Source organism: Lentinus tigrinus (genome assembly GCF_003813185.1).
Source record: "Lentinus tigrinus ALCF2SS1-7 unplaced genomic scaffold L226scaffold_11, whole genome shotgun sequence".
Lineage (NCBI taxonomy): Eukaryota > Fungi > Basidiomycota > Agaricomycetes > Polyporales > Polyporaceae > Lentinus > Lentinus tigrinus.
In genome coordinates, this window is record NW_027137920.1 from 568418 (window position 1) to 586353 (window position 17936).

The 17936-nt window shown below is 56.9% G+C and overlaps 6 protein-coding genes and 1 non-coding gene across 7 annotated transcripts; 4 read left to right on the forward strand and 3 right to left on the reverse strand.

Annotated features, from left to right (window-relative positions):
• Nucleotides 1-385: 385 nt before the first annotated feature.
• Nucleotides 386-2110, reverse strand: L226DRAFT_462483 (proline iminopeptidase; the record flags this gene model as incomplete). The annotated part of the gene is made up of 14 exons (XM_067675726.1): nucleotides 386-412; nucleotides 472-634; nucleotides 688-737; nucleotides 798-837; nucleotides 896-1090; nucleotides 1144-1197; nucleotides 1249-1272; nucleotides 1325-1359; nucleotides 1417-1446; nucleotides 1514-1619; nucleotides 1673-1713; nucleotides 1785-1861; nucleotides 1939-1973; nucleotides 2046-2110. 14 exons carry the CDS (start codon nucleotides 2108-2110, stop codon nucleotides 386-388), a joined length of 942 nt encoding a protein of 313 aa, XP_067535806.1.
• Nucleotides 2111-2489: 379 nt separating this feature from the next.
• L226DRAFT_t121 lies at nucleotides 2490-2598 on the reverse strand. The gene has a single exon. It is a non-coding gene; the product is annotated as a tRNA-Leu (tRNA).
• Nucleotides 2599-2946: 348 nt separating this feature from the next.
• On the forward strand, nucleotides 2947-4484 carry L226DRAFT_507958 (mannose-6-phosphate isomerase; the record flags this gene model as incomplete). The annotated part of the gene is made up of 3 exons (XM_067678157.1): nucleotides 2947-3122; nucleotides 3176-3956; nucleotides 4021-4484. The coding sequence occupies exons 1-3, from the start codon at nucleotides 2973-2975 to the stop codon at nucleotides 4482-4484; spliced, it is 1395 nt and encodes a 464-aa protein (XP_067535807.1). The 5' UTR covers nucleotides 2947-2972.
• Nucleotides 4485-4497: 13 nt separating this feature from the next.
• On the reverse strand, nucleotides 4498-8101 carry L226DRAFT_534815 (cystathionine beta-lyase). The gene is made up of 9 exons (XM_067680759.1): nucleotides 7746-8101; nucleotides 7044-7537; nucleotides 6770-6986; nucleotides 6579-6714; nucleotides 6216-6522; nucleotides 5853-6160; nucleotides 5217-5790; nucleotides 5003-5162; nucleotides 4498-4945 (listed from the first exon to the last, which is right to left on the reverse strand). The coding sequence occupies exons 1-9, from the start codon at nucleotides 7999-8001 to the stop codon at nucleotides 4653-4655; spliced, it is 2745 nt and encodes a 914-aa protein (XP_067535808.1). The 5' UTR covers nucleotides 8002-8101; the 3' UTR covers nucleotides 4498-4652.
• Nucleotides 8102-9120: 1019 nt separating this feature from the next.
• L226DRAFT_58443 (uncharacterized protein) lies at nucleotides 9121-10575 on the forward strand. Its single transcript, XM_067685564.1, has 7 exons — nucleotides 9121-9309; nucleotides 9368-9463; nucleotides 9526-9535; nucleotides 9589-9729; nucleotides 9788-9979; nucleotides 10039-10250; nucleotides 10310-10575. Exons 1-7 carry the CDS (start codon nucleotides 9265-9267, stop codon nucleotides 10451-10453), a joined length of 840 nt encoding a protein of 279 aa, XP_067535809.1. The 5' UTR covers nucleotides 9121-9264; the 3' UTR covers nucleotides 10454-10575.
• A 663-nt stretch (nucleotides 10576-11238) lies between these two features.
• L226DRAFT_58480 (uncharacterized protein) lies at nucleotides 11239-13099 on the forward strand. The gene is made up of 2 exons (XM_067685569.1): nucleotides 11239-11257; nucleotides 11328-13099. Exon 2 carries the CDS (start codon nucleotides 11435-11437, stop codon nucleotides 12866-12868), a length of 1434 nt encoding a protein of 477 aa, XP_067535810.1. The 5' UTR covers nucleotides 11239-11257; nucleotides 11328-11434; the 3' UTR covers nucleotides 12869-13099.
• A 1962-nt stretch (nucleotides 13100-15061) lies between these two features.
• Nucleotides 15062-17149, forward strand: L226DRAFT_462677 (uncharacterized protein; the record flags this gene model as incomplete). Its single annotated transcript, XM_067675738.1, has 4 exons — nucleotides 15062-15713; nucleotides 15933-16129; nucleotides 16355-16667; nucleotides 16917-17149. The coding sequence occupies 4 exons, from the start codon at nucleotides 15062-15064 to the stop codon at nucleotides 17147-17149; spliced, it is 1395 nt and encodes a 464-aa protein (XP_067535811.1).
• Between the last annotated feature and the right edge of the window lie 787 nt (nucleotides 17150-17936).

Genomic DNA, 17936 nt, shown 5'->3' on the forward strand with positions numbered 1-17936 from the left:
ACGCCTCAAGGTTCGACCTGCGGGGGATAGCATAGAGCAAAAGGTAACGAAGGGGGGTAACGGACCACCCAACACGTCCCTCATAGATAAGTACCCATGCCGTGTCACCGCATTCCGGAGCGAACACCACCATAACCAATTGCATGACTCCGACGATGGTGTCAAACTAAGGCAAGACGCCGTCGTCCAACGCTTAAAAGGCCAAGTTCCGCGATTGCTCTCGAGAAGCTGCTGCGTTGCGTCTTTCGCGGTGGCATGCCGTACACATCACGACCGTTCCTTTCAGCGTTGTAAATCGTACATTCCAGCATCGCGCAGCGTCTCCTGCTATATTTCACCGTGTATGTTTGGTATGGTATCATCCGCTCGAATTGACATCTATCGTCTAGATGTGTGCGAATTCGTCCGTTGCCTGGTGTGAATGATTTAACATGGTGGTGGATGGGACGACTGATGTTTGGAGAAGCCAACCTTTACAAGCAGCTTGCTCGTCCCGGGCTCGCGGGAAGAGTGGCCCGCGTCCGGCACGATGTGCAGCGTGATCTCCGGCCAGACCTTCTTCAGCGCGTACGCAGTCGTCGCAGGGCAGACGACGTCGTAGCGGCCTTGCACGACGACGCACGGGATGTGGCGGCTGCGTTGAGGATGTCTCAGCATCATCCAGGATGTACGCTACGCTGGACTCACATCTTATCGATCTCCTGCTTCTCGAGCAGTTGGCCGTCCCGCATGAATCCCTGAAGGAATGTGAGATGGCGATACTCACTCTAACACTAAGCTGGGCAATGTGTACGCACGTCGTTCACGAAGTAGTGGTTCTCGATTCTCGCAAATGCGCTGCAGAGCGACCTACGTCAGCACTGACAACGCAAGGGCGTATAGGGAACGAACATACTTGGACCAATCATTGTCGTCTGCCTCGGCGACCTGCTTCGGGTCGACGTGCAGCTTGGACGTCCACATCTCCCACTTGGTCCACGCACGCGCCGCGCGGAGGCGCGTCTCGTCGTCCTCGGAGTTGAGCTGCGCGTGGTACGCAAGGACCATGTCACCCCGCTCGGCCTCGGGGATGGGCGCGATGAATTCTTCCCTGTGGGTCTGAGTGAGGAGCGTATAAGATCCTAGTGCCTGAAGGGCTCTGACCATGCTTCGGGGAAGATGTGGGATGCGCCCTCTTGGTAGAAGAAGCGCAGTTCACTGTTGATATCTGGTCAACATCGCTGTTGGACGAAGCACAAGATGACAAACCTCTTGCGCAGCGTGAAGATGCCACTGGGAATACGCTCAGCCTCTACGCCCATCGGTGAAGTCGACCTGCACGTACCGAAGCACCAGCGTCTTCACTCGGTCGGGGTGGGACTGTCGATCACAAGTACATCAGCCTCCGAGCATACCGCGCGACAGGAACAGACCTACCTGCGCGTACGCAAGAGAGAGCGTCGAGCCCTTCAAGCAGCATAACACGTCACATCAACAAAAAATACACATGTGGCAGAAAGAACACACGACTCACCCAGGAGCCGCCAAAGACATGCCACTTGTCGATCCCAAGATGTTCGCGCAGCCTCTCAATGTCCTTGACGAGGTCCCACGTCGTGTTCTCCTCCAGCGATGCAGGCCTGCGCGATGTGACGTCAACGTTAGACAAAGCCGAAGGGCCCGGTTCACGCACGGCGTAGAATTGCCCGACCCCCTCTGGTCGAACAGGACGATCTGCATTCGGGGGGAGGGGGAGTCAGCCGGTGGTTAACGCAGCAGGTAGTTACGTCACGGCCGCGGCGCACCTTGTACTTGCTGGGATCGAAGAAAGATCGATCTATGGGATCGGTCCCGCCCCCGGGTCCCCCATGCAAGAACACGACTACGCACGCACAAATCAGCGGGACAGTCCTTTGATCGCAGCGTACCCACGAGTGACGAGATTGCGCGCGAACTCACCGGGATTACCGTCTTTCTTCCCGCTCAGCTCATAGCTGCAAGGGACGAAGGGCGGGTATTAGTGCCGAGCATCAATAGAGATCCAGGGACGTCCGCAGTGCGCGTACTAGAGCGTGTGCAGGTCGGAAACCTTGAGTTTCCCGGTCTCGTAGGGCTCGATCGGTGGATACATGTAGACCGTGCCGGTAGGACGATTGGTGCTGTGAAGTCTGCGGCTATGGGTGATCGGCCTGGTGCGTCCGATGGTGTTGCGTGCTTGATAAACGACACCCCAGCTGGACGATGGCCGTACTGGGTAGCCTAGACGGCGCGCTGCCCGGACACAGTTCAGGGCGAGAAGCATCTTGGATTAGTCAGACGCCGAGGTTCTGACCACCGTGACCTGAACCACTGGCATGGGAGCCGAACCCCACACGCAACTCTGCAACAACCACAGCCAGACGATACACATGTCAATGATGACATTACTGCCAGTGGGTTTGCACGCCCACAACATAAAAGTTGCATGGGCCATACGGCCCATGCCTACAATGATATATCATGCAAAACAATGATGAGAGTGGGATTCGAACCCACGCCCTTTCGGACCAGATTACGTCATATCATGTGACTGGCAACTTAGCCTTAGTCTGGCGCCTTAGACCGCTCGGCCATCTCACCCATGATCGCCAGCGCTGACTGCTATAATTGGTGTTGAAGAACGTTCCCTGGTCTCGTACGTCGGGGGTACGAGACCACATGATCCCAAGTTCGGAGACAACCAACCGTCTAGATGAAACCCACCCCCAGTTATCGAGGTTTTTCGAATTCGTCTCTCCGGGTTCAGCGACTACAACAGGCGCGGGTGTTCAGTATGTCTGTCCGAAAGTGGTAATAACATTGCCGTTCTTGGAAGTCACAGAATGATGTCATGGCCCCCGTCATTCGAACTGCATCTTGGAGAGAGCGGGTCTCAGCAGGTGCCAGTCTTGCCACTGCCAGAGTATATATACACGCCAGCTGGCTGAAGCACGACTCCGAGAACACCACGCACCATGCCAGCACACAAGAACTTGATCCGCATCCAGGCAGCCAAGCAGGAGTACGACTGGGGCAGGCAGGGCTCGTCCTCCCTCGCAGCCCGACTTGCTTCCAACGCTATCGGGCATGGCTTCCAGGTCGACGAGAACAAGTCGTATGCAGAGGTGCGCATGCTATTTTCTCTCCACAGCAGTGTAGGTTCTGACTATATATGTAGATCTGGATGGGCACTCACACCAATGGCCCCGCCCGCCTGTACGACTCGCCCTCTACACCACTCCTCTCCCTGATCTCCTCCGACCCCACCTTCTACCTGGGCGAGACGCTGGTGCAAAAATGGCCCTCCACCACCCACATTCCCTACCTTTTCAAAGTACTCTCCATTCAGAAAGCGCTCCCTCTCCAGGCACATCCCGACAAGGACCTCGCTAAGCAGCTCCAGCTCAAAGATCCCTCCAACTTCGTCGACTCGAACCACAAACCCGAGATCGCCGTCGCGATCGGAGAGCCGCTGGCGACTACTCGCTCAAAGGTCGCCAAACGCCAGGGAGACGAGCAAGAAGTCGTCGGCGACACAGATACTGCTTTCACCGGGTTCGTCGGCTTCCGCCCACTCGAGGAGATCAAAGGATTCCTACAAGCGGTCCCGGAGCTTGGCGAGGCCATCGGAGATTCCCGCCTCGTCTCCTCATTCATTCACAGCCCGTCTAAGGATCTCCTTCGTCAGATCTTCGGCAAGCTGCTCAAGCGTGGGGTGGAGGCCCGAGAGGAGCTCGTAAAGCCGATCTCCCAGCTGCAGGACCGCATCAAGCAAAGCGGGGGCAACCTCGGCTTCTATAACAGCGAGGAGCTCGCGAGGCTCGTGCTCAAGGTGAACAAGCAGTACCCCGGCGACGCCGGTGTGCTTGCGACCACGTTCTTCATGAACTTCGCGAAGCTCCGGAAGGGAGAGAGCATCTACATCGGCGCGGACGAGATCCACGCCTACCTCGAGGGCGGTGAGTCTGACATGTACTTAGTCCGTGAGTTTCCTGTACACTGGCTGACAAGTCGCCCGTCTAGACATCATCGAGTGCATGGCTGTCTCCGACAACGTCGTGAACGCGGCCTTCGATGAGCCCTCCTCCCTCGCGTCCCAAGTCGACACCTTCGTCAACATGCTCACCTACACGGCGCGTCCTGTGTCGCACTGGTCGCTCCCTGCCCAAAAGTACCAGCACGCAAAGTCGGGTCGGACCGTGAAGTACGACCCGCCGATCGAGGAGTTCATCGTCCTAGGCACGTTCCTCAGCATGAAGAATGCTAAGGAGGAGCACCTGGGTGCGGTCGACGGCCCGACGATGGGTATCGTGACGAGAGGCAAGGTCAGGATCAGCACCAACAAGGGCGGCGAGACGGAGCAGCTCGAACTCGACGAGGGTGCGGTGGTGTTCGTCGCTGCGAAGAACGAGATCAACGTGGAGATCCTCGAGGGACATGGTCCTGACGAGGCGGGTGAGGTGTGGTGGTCGCTGTTTGGCGCATGAAGCCTACCGGATAGGCCACAGAAGCATACCAGTTCACTGTAACATACACCCGCTCGCATTGTATTATCGAACGCAAGCATCTACAGACCCTTTGCATTAGAAAAATAGAATACAACAGCACCTCCAACATAAGTAGATCCGCAAGTTCGATACACCATAGACGTACGTCTAGACATACAGCCACTTTCCGCGCGCCGACGCCCATTTCGGGAGCTCCACAGTGCTGACGGTCTCGAAGTGACGGCGGATGGAACGCCGGAGAGCAGGACCGTCCACCTCGCCATTGAGGTCCGGGGTCATGGGTGGGGACAGCGGCGGCGTGTCGTCGTCCTCGTCGATAACGATGTCATCGTATGGCGACAGGATACCCAGACCAGAGCCACCGACGGAGGTGACGTACGGCTGGTAGCCTGCTGATTCAAGCGACTTGATGAGCGACTGGAGCTTCTCGTGGGCGAATTCTGCACAGAGATCCTAATCAATACCACTGTCGATGGGACGCGCGAATAGTATCTTACCATCAGGAACGAGCGTGATGGCGCAGCCTCCGCCCCCCGCACCGGTCAGCTTGGTGCTGAGACGGTAGGGTGCGCCAGCCGTCTTCGCGCGGATGACCTCGAGCGACGGGTGCGAGACACCGAGCGATGCAAGGTGGACGTGGTTCTCGTCGATGAGAGACTACAGAAACAGTTCAGCGTAAACATTCAGCAACGAGTACGACATTCCACGTACCGAGAGACCGGCGAGAAGAACGTTACGCGGCACCTCAGGATCCGCGAGTGCACGCCGTGCCTCGTTGCTGATCACCTGGATAGCGTCGAGCAGCCTGCCCACATGCTCGGGCTCTGCCGCCTTCTTCCTGGCAACGCCAGCGACAAGCGCCTTCGTGTCTCGCGGCACCTTCGAGTCGATGAGCAGGAACCGCAGCGACTTGAAGCCCTGGATCTGGTCCATGCCGCTGCGCTTCCCGAACCCGGGACGCACATACGCGAGAGCGCCTCCGAAGACCGCCACGGAGTTGTCGACCCCAGAGGGGTTCCCGTGCAGCACCTTCTCGGCGACAAACGCCCAGCGGTTCGTCTCGTCTGCGATATCTGGGGGGATGGCGCGGCGACCTCCATGCGAGACATGGATGTGGCCAGGCTCGTTGTCGGTGGGCTCGCGGGAGGGTGGTGGGACGGCTGGGAGCTCGATGCGACCGTGGAGGATGAGGAGGGCGGTGGCAATGCAGACCGAGAAGGAGGCAGACGAGCCGAGGCCGGCACCGATCGGCAGACTTGAGCGACAGACGAAGTGGAAGGATGGCCTTTGATATTTGTGAGCACTTTACTGCCATCCAGTCGCTTAGAAGTGCCGTCGATAACTCACCTGCTACCAGCACTAGTCATCATCATGTACAGATAGAGGAAGGCAATGGCTGCTGCGTGGGTCTTCGGAGGCATCTTGTCCTCTGGTGGAAGAGCCCTAGCCTTGATAGCATCTATGACGCGCTGATCCAACGTGTCGGGATGAACTTCGCCGTTGGGTATGGGAACCACTGCGTCCCAAGGCAACTCGTCAATCTCCCACTCGTGCTTGTAATTGTTGATATCCGCAAAGTGTACTGAGACTTTGCCGTCGTAGCGTGGAGACGTGAGACCGTAGCAACGAAGGTCCACAGAAGCAGCCACAGCAGTCTGTTGGGCTGTCTCAATGGCTGCTACATATACGATTAGAACAGAGACTACTCACAACACCATGGACGACTGCGTGTTCACCGAACAAAATGACCTTGCCGGGAGCACTGACGAACCATTCGCGGTGGTCCAGGGGACGGGCAGTACGCGCCTCGCCAAGTGCGAGCTTCTCAACAGCCCGGCTGATGGGGTTCGGAATGCGGATGTAGTTGTTGGCAGCGAAGGTAATTGCGCCGGCTTCAATGAGGGCATGGCGAAGATCGTCCAGGAGATCCGCAGGGTCCTCAATGCCGACACACAGACGGATCAAATCCTCCGGAAGGCCACGGGCCGCGCGGGTAGCCGGATCGATGGAAGCGTGCCTAGTCCGAAGGATTAGCGAGCGGACGGCGGACACCACGAGCGAAGGTACACTTACGACATCACGCAGGGCATGCTGATGAGACTGTTGACGCAGCCAAAGCTGACACTGATCCCCCACAGACGAGTAGCTGCGACAATACGCTCACTCAACTCCTTGTCTCCAGTCTCGAAGGAGAGGACAGCGCCGTAACCTATACATTACCTACGTTGAGTAAAATGTAATCAAATAGTCAGAAGTGAACTCACCGTCAGATATCCTGTCGTGAATTTCCTTGCCAGGGTGGTTGGGCAGACCAGGGTAGTGGGTGACGAAGCCGAGCTTCGACAGCATCTGCGCAACAAGCATGGCGGTGGATTGCTGACGGTCCATGCGGATAGCGAGGGTCTTTGTGCCGCGGAGAAGGAGGAAGGAATCGAAGGGAGTGAGCGCGTTCCCAACAGAGTTGATGATAAAGGCCATTTCCTGCAGACGAATATGTGAGTAGGACGTAAGATGTTGGTTTGCATGCCTAGAGCGTACCTTCGCAAGGTCGTCGCGGTTGCACGTAATAACACCAGCCATCAGGTCGTGGTGTCCACTCAGGTACTTCGTCGCGCTGTCGTAGACGATGTCCGCGCCGTGTTCCAGAGGCCTCTGGAGGTACGGACTCATCATGGTGTTGTCCACCACAACAACTGCATCCTCGCACTTCTCCTTCACCAGAGAGCTAATACCCGCGATGTCGACTATCTTGAGCAACGGGTTCGTCGGAGACTCCAGAAGTACCATGGCGGTCTTGCCAGGATGAAGGTACGGAATCACACTTTCCGCCTTGGTGGTGTCAACATGGTGCACCGTGACACCCATGTGCGTGCGGAGGTAGGTGAGCAGGCGATTGGTACCGCCGTACAAGTCGTCGCCCGCAATGATCTCGCAACCTGGCTTGAGGAGACGCGTGATGACGTCCAAAGCGGCCATGCCGCTCGAGACCGCGAAGGCATGAGCGGCAGAGGAGATCTTTGCGATGTGGTGCTCTGCGCAGGAGGGCGTCAGTTTAGGACAATGTCATACGATTCTCCGGGAGTTTGTGCGGGCGTCCGTGTCCGTATGCTGCAACCCCCTCTCGTAAACAGAGTTCTCCTGCAGAACCAAGGGGGCCCTACTAGTTCACCTGACGAAATCGGGACCGAAGCAACACGAAACACTTCTTCTCCCGCGATACGAAGACAAACGACGACCTACCTAGATGAGATCGAGTGGGGTTTCCGCTCCGGGTGTAATCATACTGCCCTCCGACGCCCTTGAACGTCGCGGTCTGGTAGATGGGCACGCTCGAACTGCCATGCTGGTCCTTGTGATCGGCATCCGGGGAGTCCACGGTAGCGCAGAGCGTCGAGAAACGGTAAGGTTGTCTAGGTCGAGTCAGAGATGGCGACTCTGGCTCGGGGGTCGGGAGATCGTAGGCCGGCGCCTTTTTCTGCGAGCTCGTCGCTGCCATCGTCGCCGAGTACAGACGGAAAGGTGATAGCAGGCAGGAACAGCGAGACGGGGCTTATATGCTGGCGCGAGGATGCGGTGAGGACGTCAGACCAGCTTGTGGTTTTTCGCAAGCAGAAGCGGGGTCGGGCCATTCACATTATCCTCACGTCACGTGCGCAATTAGATGCAACGATCGCGCCATGCGTCCCCGCCGGCGGCTAGGGAACGCTGTCCCTTGTAAGTTTCAGGCCGCCGCCAGGTTTCGCAGACAAAGTAGGCTCTATTGGCCTGCACTGGTCGTTAGCACTATCAGGTGGCCGGACTTCTACGCAGCAGTTGGAGCCTTTCCCAGGTACGTACTCACATACGCCGATAACACGTTAATCCCGGGCTAGGTCACGGTGCCACTAACCACCCGAGGCGTTCCGTGAATCTATTTAACGACGCACCACGCATTGATTTGTAGATACGGCAGACCCCGCTCCTTCGTACATCGGAGCAATCTTGGAGGCAACATAACGCTTCGATATGGTCAGCATCGCTGACAACTCCGATAGAATCGACAGCAGTGTGTCGTACGCTTCGAATTCGTTACAGCATTCTGGGTACGGCACGCTCGCCAATTTGACCTGTGTGGCGGTCAAGGGTCCTCTTTGGCATTTGCATAATGCATTTTTTCGGCAGTGAGTGCCAGGCCCACGAGAGTCTGTCGAGAGGCTTGTGGCGCAGAACGGACCCGCTCGGGAGCTAGAGCGATACACCGTCATATGCATGGTAAGTTCTACTGATACTCAAGTATATCGTGTGATGAGGAAAGAACGACGGGTAGACGAGTGTCCTCCGGGTTCGCCCAGTGCATTCGCAGCCTCGAGTCCAGTGCTATCTAGTGGCGGCGTATCTCCCATGCCGCTTTTGGTAACCGCGTAAGCAAGGATGGTCCGGAATGCATATGTATCAGCACACTCTGCTACCCACTCTTCACAAATCCCCACTGTAACGAAGAGTCAGAAATGCACGTCAAACTCACAAAAGTCTTCATACTGGGGGCGACAGGTACGTATCAGCCGCCCGGAACAGGCGTAATGATCAATATGCATGAAGAGCAGGCTCGCTGATGGTTTTGACAGGTTACATCGGCGGTGCGGTGCTCGGACGGCTGCTTGCAGACAAGCAGGTTGCTTCGAAGTACCAATTTACCGTCCTGACACGCAGTGAGGACAAGGCGCGATGACTCCGTGGATTGGGCGTCGAGCCCGTAATTGGGTCCCTCGACGACTTGGAGATGCTCCAGCGCATCGCGAGCAAGTCCGATGTAGTCATTGAATGCGTGAGTCATCTTTGCGTGCTTGTTGATGGATGCGAGATAAATGATGATATTTGGGTAGGCCGACGCCGACCACATACGGTCGAACCAAGCGCTTCTTGCCGGTCTGAAGCAGAGGCATGAGAAGAAGGGCACGACACCCATACTGATCCATACTGTACGTTGTATGCATGTTCTCCACATATTGGGTGCAGGATGTTGATTGGCGTCTCTCCATAGTCTGGGACTGGTGCGTTGCACACGACCAACATGCCCGCTCTCTGTGCTTAACAGTGAGAACAGGTGTCTTAGCGGACAACGCCGGTGGAATGTACGGAAGCGACACAATTTACTACGACTCTGACTCCGACCAGATCGAACGCCTAGAGCCGGGACGACCGCACAGGAATGTGGACCTGAATGTAGTTGCGGCTGACAGGGAAGGTTTGCACTTCTGTGACTTGTGGCGACATTTGCTATCGTGCTGATGACAGGCTATCAGGCTACGTCAAGACATATATCATACTGCCCTCCACCGTCTATGGACTTGCGTCTGGACCCCTTGTAGACGTCGGTGTCATGAATCCACAGTCTCAGCAGATCCCTGTCCTCGTCCGAACCAGTTTGGATCGACAGCAAGCCGGCATGGTCGGAAGAGGTTACAACTATCACCCGAACGTCCACATAGACGAAGGTATGCCCCTGCGTGCTCAGCTTTAGCAGAGCTTGTCATTGACATACGGACATTCACAGCTGCAGATCTATACAGAGTTATCATGGAAGCGTCTCTATCAGGCCAGGATATCGGGCACGGGCGGGAAGGATACTATTTCGCCGAGAACGGGGAGCACACGATGTACGAAATCGCTGAGAGGATGGGGGAGGAGCTCTACTGTATGAGGCTGGCCAAGACTGCGACGCCCTCGCCGTTCACGAAAGAAGAGCTCCAGAGATACTTCCAGGGGGTGAGTCGCCCATATCTGCGAAGTCGCGCAGAAACTGAAACCTCCGCGATCTGCAACAGTCAGACAACCTAGGGACGAACGTCCGCTGTCGGGCGGAGAGGTCCAGAGCAATTGGCTGGAAACCGTGGCGAAGGACGCGGGACATGTTGGACAGCATCAAGCCAGAGATTGACTACATCCTCGCCGGCCGCAAATTGACGTGACATACTCGAGACTGTGTACGTCAGATAGGAGTGCGTCTTGCATCTTGCGTCTTGCGTCTTGGGCGGCCAGGGACCGATAGGACCGATGCTCAGCCTCATCATGCATGATACCCCTCGCGCGGCGGTGCGGGGCATCAGGGAAAGAGCCACACAACAGGGCGCTGGGCGATAGGCGGTGACTGCAGACCACAATTGTAAGTTGTCTCTGAGCCGGAGGTATATGGTCTCCCATGGACGGGAAATGTCAGGAACTGGCAGGAACCTTCATATTTGTCAAATGTCCTTCATGTCGAGTGTGCACAAGGCTTTGCGAGGGAGCGTTCGGGCAGCAAGAGAATGTGCTCGATGTCCATCGAGCGGTCGCGCTCGTATGATGATCATTGTGGACGCATGAAGCTGTCAGCGTTATAATGATTGGGCATTCATCGGCGTAAGCTGGCTTATCCGCAGAGCCGTGGGCCTGAGGTTCGTCTGAACAACTCGGGGCTCGCTGGTTGAGCTGCGAGAGGTATAGGCGGCGGGGGATGTCGGACGTCGTGCATGACAGTCTGCTCGCGACGTGGAAGGCGGATAGGCAGGCGCGAGTGCGGGAAGCGGGGCCGGACGTCGGGTCGTGGGCGGCGATGCGGATGCCGGGCACGGCAGTTACCAATTCCATGCAACGGTTTCAGAACGCCTTCTGGTGATGGCGACCTCGTTCCTCGTTCCCCTCCCTCTCCCACACGCCTTTCCGTCGACCAAGACGGCGTAGAAGAGCCTCAGGCGCACCCTCGCCTCCCCGGGCTGTCTCCTTCTCCCTTCTCCGTGAGTATCTCGTCGTCCTCGAATATTAATGATCCCGCGTCGACTCATTACGTCTGTGTTGCCTTCATAGCCCGCTCATATTTCAATCTCTAATCATCGCCCGGCCTCCAGCGGGCGCATCCCCTCGTCGTTCCTTACTTCACACCTCCATCCTGTCTCCTTTCACCTCTACCTCTCATGCGCATCCATCCATACCACAAGGCCCGTGCACTCGATGACACGACCAGCATCGACGGTCTTCTGCCCGGTGGGACCACGGTAGTCGGGAGTGCAGCAGCCACCGAAGGTCTTGCCTTCGACACGTCTGCCACCAACGCGGTCTCCGGGACTGGAGTGCCCCTCGTCCAGTCTTCAACGATCGTCCTCACATCCTCTCCCACCTCCCTACCCACGACCTCGTCGTCCTCTCTCCCACCGTCAGACTCAGCGGGCGTGGAGAGTGCCAAGTCGTCCGGCGGAAGCCAGATTCCTATTGGAGTGGTCATCGGGGCGTGTGTGGGTGCGTTCGTTGGCTTGTTCCTCCTCATCTGTCTCTTCCTCGCGTGGTACAAGCGGTCGTCGGACAAGTTGACTTCCTCCCAGAGGAGGAATGCCGCGGGCCATGCCGACCAGCAGCGGGCATATGCCAAGTCATTCAAGCCACTGGACGAATCGGAGAAAGCTCGCGGCGATCTCCCGCCACCGTCGCCCAACGCCCAGGAGCAGGAGGAGTCGGACGAGAAGAACTTCTCCATGTTCAAGAAGTCCCCGAGCATCCGCACCGCCTACACGACCAAGACTACCACGGACGAGTTTGATCTTCCTCAGCTCGAGTTCACGAAGTACCACCCCACGCTTGCACAGGAGCTCTCGCTCGAGAACCCCCAGAAGCCGTTTGCCACCGCTGCCGCCGCCGCCCGTCAGAACAGTGGCGTGTCCTGGGATGGGGAGACCCTCGGCGACGATTCTTTCCTGTCCATGCGTTCCGTCCGTGTCGACTCTGGCACGATGTCACCTACCATGGTTATGGCTAAGATGACCCCGCCCGCGACCTCGTCTGCGCCACACAAATGGGAGTCCGCTGAGGTCCTTAACACTGAGGAGGCCTCTGCAACTGGTCCTTCCGTGTCGCGCAATCCTTTCGCGGACATGACCGAGGAGCGGAAAGCACGGAGCAACAACCCCTTCTTCAATGCTCAGGACATGAACCGCACCAGCCGTGCCGTGCGCAGTCGCAGCAACAGCCGTACCAGTCGTACCAGTCGCGCGCAGAGTCTCGTGCGTTCTGAGAGCCGTGGCACTATAACTGTCAACACCAACCCTTTCCTGGACCTGCACGAGGCCGTCCCCGTTTCTGCCATTGCCCCGCTTGATGCCCTCATGCCGAATGCGGGTCTGCCGACGAAACCAGCCGTTGCAAGTGGCGCATCGTTGGATGCCTTTGGAAACGAGCGCGCCATGGCATCCCTCATCGCCGCTCTGGACCTCACCAAGGAGCAGGTAGAGGAGCGCCTGCGCGTAGTCTCCATGCAGGGTTCAACCTACTCTGCATACTCGGAGAACGATGATGACGCCCTAACTGTCCGCGAGTTCCCGCTGCCCCCGGGAACCAACGCGTCGAACACGCCATGAGCGTACCTCACCTCATCCCCTTCCGCGAGATCTGTACTCGCACATTGAGCTGAGCGCGTGCGCCGCCGTCCTCTCCTTGTTCCATCGTGCTAGTCGCCCCTTGCTTTCGTATGTCGAGTCTGGATGCTCCTCGTCTTCCTCTTGATGTACATGATACGTGGGTCATGATACGTTGACGCTTTCCCCCCGCTGGATGTTGTTTTCCCCACCCGCGCTTGGACTCTCGCCGGTGCTCCCATCTCCGTCGAGGCACGGACAGTTCACTTCATCTTCCGTCGCGATCCCTTGCCATCACCGTCTTGCACACCTCCCTCACCCCGACCCCCTCTCATCGCCCCTACCACGTTTTGTTACCCACAGGAGGGCCTCCGTTTCTTCCTCCTATGACTTAGGTTGGCTAGTAGTGTACTAAATACCGCTGATTTATTTATGATTCGCGTTCGTCGTTAGCTCCGTTGTCCCTACCCGTCCCCCGTTCGGTGCGATCGTATGTTTTCACGAATGTGAAGTGCTGCCCCAAAACTATGTATCACATCTGTGCGATCGCCGACCTGTAACAGGAACTCGCAGTTCAACATGTTTCCTATACACTCGTGGTATGTAAGCCTGGGCAAGTCCATTATCGAAGATCTATGGTGCAGTTCACTTAAAGGCCACCACTTTGTCCGGCGCCTAAAAGTCACGTGAGAATCACGTGATGCGGCGGCGGAGGCTTGCGCCCAGTTCTTCCTAACCACCAGCGGAAGATGGCGAGGTATTGTTCGCTGCGTTTGGTGCTCCCAGTGTAAATTACATAATGTGAAACATAGGCTTGCCCTCCAGAATTGAACAGTGTGAATTCAACGACAGAATATCGCTACCACTGAGTTATGGCCCGCAAGAAAGCATCCCACCTCGCCGCCGCTGCTCGTGCACGCGAAGGGCTAGCAGCACAACGCGCAAGAGCGGCAGCCTCCCGCGCTCTCCGCACACCCTCTCCTGCCCTTCCTGTGCCCGAACGATCACTCCCTGAGCCACCCGCCTCCGAGCCCGAACCACCCACCACCTCCGAGCCTGGACCACCCGTCACCTCCGAGCCCGAACCACACGTTTCAATTCTCAGCAATGCACCGGGGCCCGAGGATGTTATAGACGTTGATGGCGATGGATATGAAAGTACGGAGTCGGACGATTCAGTTTACGAGCTGGAGGGAGATGAGCTCGTGAGCAGCCTCGAAAGAGAGGTAAAAAATGCGTACTCGGTGTTGATGAAGGTGCGAGGCAAGGACGTGTGGAAGGAGGTGGAGAGAGAGAGAGGTGTGGCTGCGAGAACAATCCGCGAGCGCAGCCAGAAGGCCCGAGAGAGCGAGAAACAAGCAGTCATGGGGAGAGGATCGTGAGTTTTCGCCAGTGAAAGATGCAAACAAAAAACTCACCCCGGTTTGCAGCTCAGAGGCTGCTATGCTTCGTGCGTTCCTCAAGAAACCCACACCAGTGGGCCAGACGATGCAGGAGAAGGTCGCCGCTGCAGTCGCTGAGACACGCAGTCTGAGTGATGACATATTCCGACGCAAACAGCTGCTGCCCGACGCTCCAGATAGTCGAGCAGCTGCTGTGCCTTCCCTGCAGGTGGGCGATACGCATTCGCCGTCCGGGCTTGCAACTGGCATGTATGGGATCTCTATGGACAAGATCAAGAACTTGGTTAGCGAGGCGCAGCGACAAAGTGACGAGGCGTTTCTGAGACGACATACCTCGTCGACCATCCAGAACACACAAGTGCCTGAAAATGTCGCCGATACCCTGCACGACAGGAGACTGCTCGCATTGCTGCACGCAGATCATCTCCAGGAGTCGGCGGTTGCATCCACGCAGGTCCAAGACGTTTCCAAAGACCTCGTCAATTCGACGTCCGGGCGGTTGGGTGGCCAGACCCAAGCGACGCGTACGGAGCCGTCTGAGCGAGATGAGGAGGATCGCGACGGATCCTTGCCAGACGAGGCCCTCTTCGACATGGGCTACCTCTCTGACATGTCCGAGGATGTCGAGGACATTCTTCTGGATGGGGACATGGCAGAACAGGACGCATGGTGTGATATGGACGTGACGGACGCACCTTTTCCCCCAGACCCGCATTCTACCCCTCCCTCTACCCCTTTGCAACACGAAACCAGCGCGTATAGTGCCGAGCGTACCCAGAAACGGCGAGCGATGATGTGTGAGCTGGTAGTCAGTACACCATCAGCCAAACGAAGACGGCACGACGTACCTCTCAACCAGGTCCGACAAATGGCCAAGGAAGCTGCGTGTGTGGCGCGACAGAAGGCTCTCCAGGATATAAAGAAGTTGATGGCCTCAAAAAAGGAGTTGCTGACTGGTGGCTTGAACGCGTTGCAGTCGTACCGGGCGCGCGCAGTGCAGAGTTGTTTATACCAGATGGTGCAGAACAAGGTTGGGATGATGGAGGCTTCAAAGTACGCAGCCCGAGGGAATATGTTTTCAGACAGGTGGGGAGCACGCCTGGTGCGGCGGTGGACAAGAGAATGGGTGAAGTCTCGCACGCTGCCTCAATCCGAGCGTGGGCGCCACGCGAAGATCGCCTCCCTCCTCTCCGATCCCACGGTCCGTGCTGCTGTTCGCGCATACCTTCGCTCGGAGAAGTGGTCGCAGGATCCTCACAAATTAAAGTGTCTTCTTCACAATGAGCTCGCACCCTCAGAGGCCAGCAATTATACTCAAGTCATCATTTCCGACGAAATGCCCAAGGGACTCAAGCACTACATGGAAAACAGCGTCCTCCCTCGCCTCCAGCTGAAACCCGGTCGCCATGGGCTCTCCCTCTCGACAATGCGCCGTCTCATGCTCAGTGAGGGCTTCGTCTGGGCGGAACACCGGAAGGCAATCTATTACGATGGCCATGAACGACCGGACGTCGTCGCAGACCGACAGCAGCGTTTCATACCGGCAATGCAAGGGATCCGGGACCGCCTTGTACGCTATGAAGTCGGTGCGGTAACCAATCAGCTCCCCCTCCCAGACGATGGCCGTCCGCGCCTTGTTCTCGTCGCTCATGACGAGATGACAGCACAGGCACACGATGGCAAAAAATGGAGCTGGTTGCTCAACGGCGAGTCCCCAATCAAGAAGAAGGGTGCCGGACGCGGCCTCCATCAAAGCGACTTCATCTGCTCGACTTTCGGCTGGCTCAGCGATGCAAGCATCACGCTCGAGTACGGTAAGAACCACGATGGGTTCTGGAATGGGGAACTTTTCTGCAAACAGGTACGTGCTCCCGAAATTCTATTCGGACACTTAGCTTGTCGACGGCTCCACTGCACACAGCATCCAGCAGCTCGCAGTCTGCGCCGCCACCTTGCGAAACCGTCTCGTCCTCCACATCCTTGATCGTTGACTGGGGAAGTCCGGTACCTCTCTCGGCCTTTCCCAGGTAACGCCATCAAACTTACGCCTGGATAGTTGAACTTACTGATTCCGTTCATTATTCAGCTTGTCGATAAGTTTTTCCCCGCCTTCAAGAAAGCCCACGGTGACGGTTACGTTGCCGTGGTTCTTGTCGACAACTCTCAGGGGCACTCGTGCTATGCTGAGGACGCTCTTCGCGTCTCTCAGATGAACTTCCATCCGGGCGGGACTCAGGCGCGTATGCGCAACGGTTGGTATGTCAAGGATGGTCAGAAGGTTATTCAACCTATGGTGTACCCCGCTGACCATCCTGAATACCCGGACAAGCCCAAAGGCATGAAGACGGTCTTGATGGAGCGGGGACTGTGGCGCTCCAGCCTCAGAATGAAGTGCAAGGGTGGGTGCAAGGACGACACTGCAACCAGTTGTTGCGCGACTCGGATGCTCGAGCGACAACCCGACTTCCTCGAACAGAAGTCGCGTGTGGAGGAGATCATCGAAACGGCAGGTACGTTCATTGACTCCTGTCCGTTTCGGACTCCCACTGATATATATACAGGACATATTTGCATCTTCCTTCCCAAGTTCCACTGCGAAATCAACTTCATCGAGTACTTCTGGGGGGCCGTCAAGAAATGGCTCCGAGAACATTGCGACTACAGTTTCGAGACCCTGCGTCAGAACATGCCGAAGGCACTTCAGTCTGTCCCTGTCGAGCTCATCCGAAAATGGGAACACCGCTCATGGCGATTCATTGACGCATATGCCGAGGGTCTTGGAGCACGCGATGCACAGACGAAGGTCAAACAATTCAGCTCTCGTACATACAAGTCTCACCGTCGCATTCCAGAGCAGCTTGCGCGCGCGATGGATGCATGATGTCATTGTAGATTAGATAAGACCATACTATATCGGGCTACCAGACGCCCGGGGTCAGCGCTAAGATCTAAGTCACGTGTAGCGGCGGAGCTCCCCAGAACCAACTTCGCCAGTTTTCAAGATATCGACTATCTGGCTGGCCATTCTCTTCCCCTCATCATTCCCTGCGTTTTGGCAAAAGATTGAAGGAACCCGGTAAAATTTGAGGTACGAATTCCGGCTTGGACAAAGTGGTGGCGTCTAAGTGAACTGCACCATAGTTAGCAGCCGACCACAGTTATGGGCGCTTGTCAGTACCGCGGTGTCTTACTACGCGGCTTCGCTCATCACTGCGACCTCCTCTTTGCTCTCCGGATCACCTCCACCTCCTGGACTGATAGATTGTCGTCCTTGTGAACAACGCCTTCGAAGCCGACGGTATCCGACACGCTTGGAGACGGGAACTTCACTGCTGAGGAACTATCTGTGATCTGAATGCAGAAGACGCTCCTCCGGGAGCTGAACGCCTACAAGTAGCTACAGTTCCGTCCGCGCGTCCTCGTACGAGTGGACGACTTTCACGACGCGTTGATTTGCTTGTGCGAGTGCAACGTCTCGGCAGCTTTCCTCCCTACCGCGTGAACTGTCTTCGGTGCGTGCTTGTAATCCTGGCTGAGAAGCATACTCCCGCTTACGACAGTGTCGACTCGTGATGCCATTGCCCTGCGCAGATCACGCTAGCCGTGTAACTCAGCGATCGCCCTCAAGGTCCTTGAGGCTCAGGATATTGTCAGGGGCTTGTCGTCAG

What these genes read in the sequence shown, in the direction of transcription:
- L226DRAFT_534815 (XM_067680759.1), bottom strand. Translation starts at nt 8,001, where the DNA reads ATGGCAGCGACGAGCTCGCAGAAAAAGGCGCCGGCCTACGATCTCCCG. An exon ending in TTCTTCTCGCCGGTCTCTCG is followed by an intron (nt 5,163 to 5,216) that starts GTACGTGGAATG and finishes CTGTTTCTGTAG; the next exon opens with TCTCTCATCGACGAGAACCA. An exon ending in CATCACGCTCGTTCCTGATG is followed by an intron (nt 4,946 to 5,002) that starts GTAAGATACTAT and finishes ATCTCTGTGCAG; the next exon opens with AATTCGCCCACGAGAAGCTC.
- L226DRAFT_58443 (XM_067685564.1), top strand. Translation starts at nt 9,265, where the DNA reads ATGCTCCAGCGCATCGCGAGCAAGTCCGATGTAGTCATTGAATGC. An exon ending in CCGATGTAGTCATTGAATGC is followed by an intron (nt 9,310 to 9,367) that starts GTGAGTCATCTT and finishes ATATTTGGGTAG; the next exon opens with GCCGACGCCGACCACATACG. An exon ending in AGTTGCGGCTGACAGGGAAG is followed by an intron (nt 9,730 to 9,787) that starts GTTTGCACTTCT and finishes ACAGGCTATCAG; the next exon opens with GCTACGTCAAGACATATATC.
- L226DRAFT_58480 (XM_067685569.1), top strand. Translation starts at nt 11,435, where the DNA reads ATGCGCATCCATCCATACCACAAGGCCCGTGCACTCGATGACACGACC.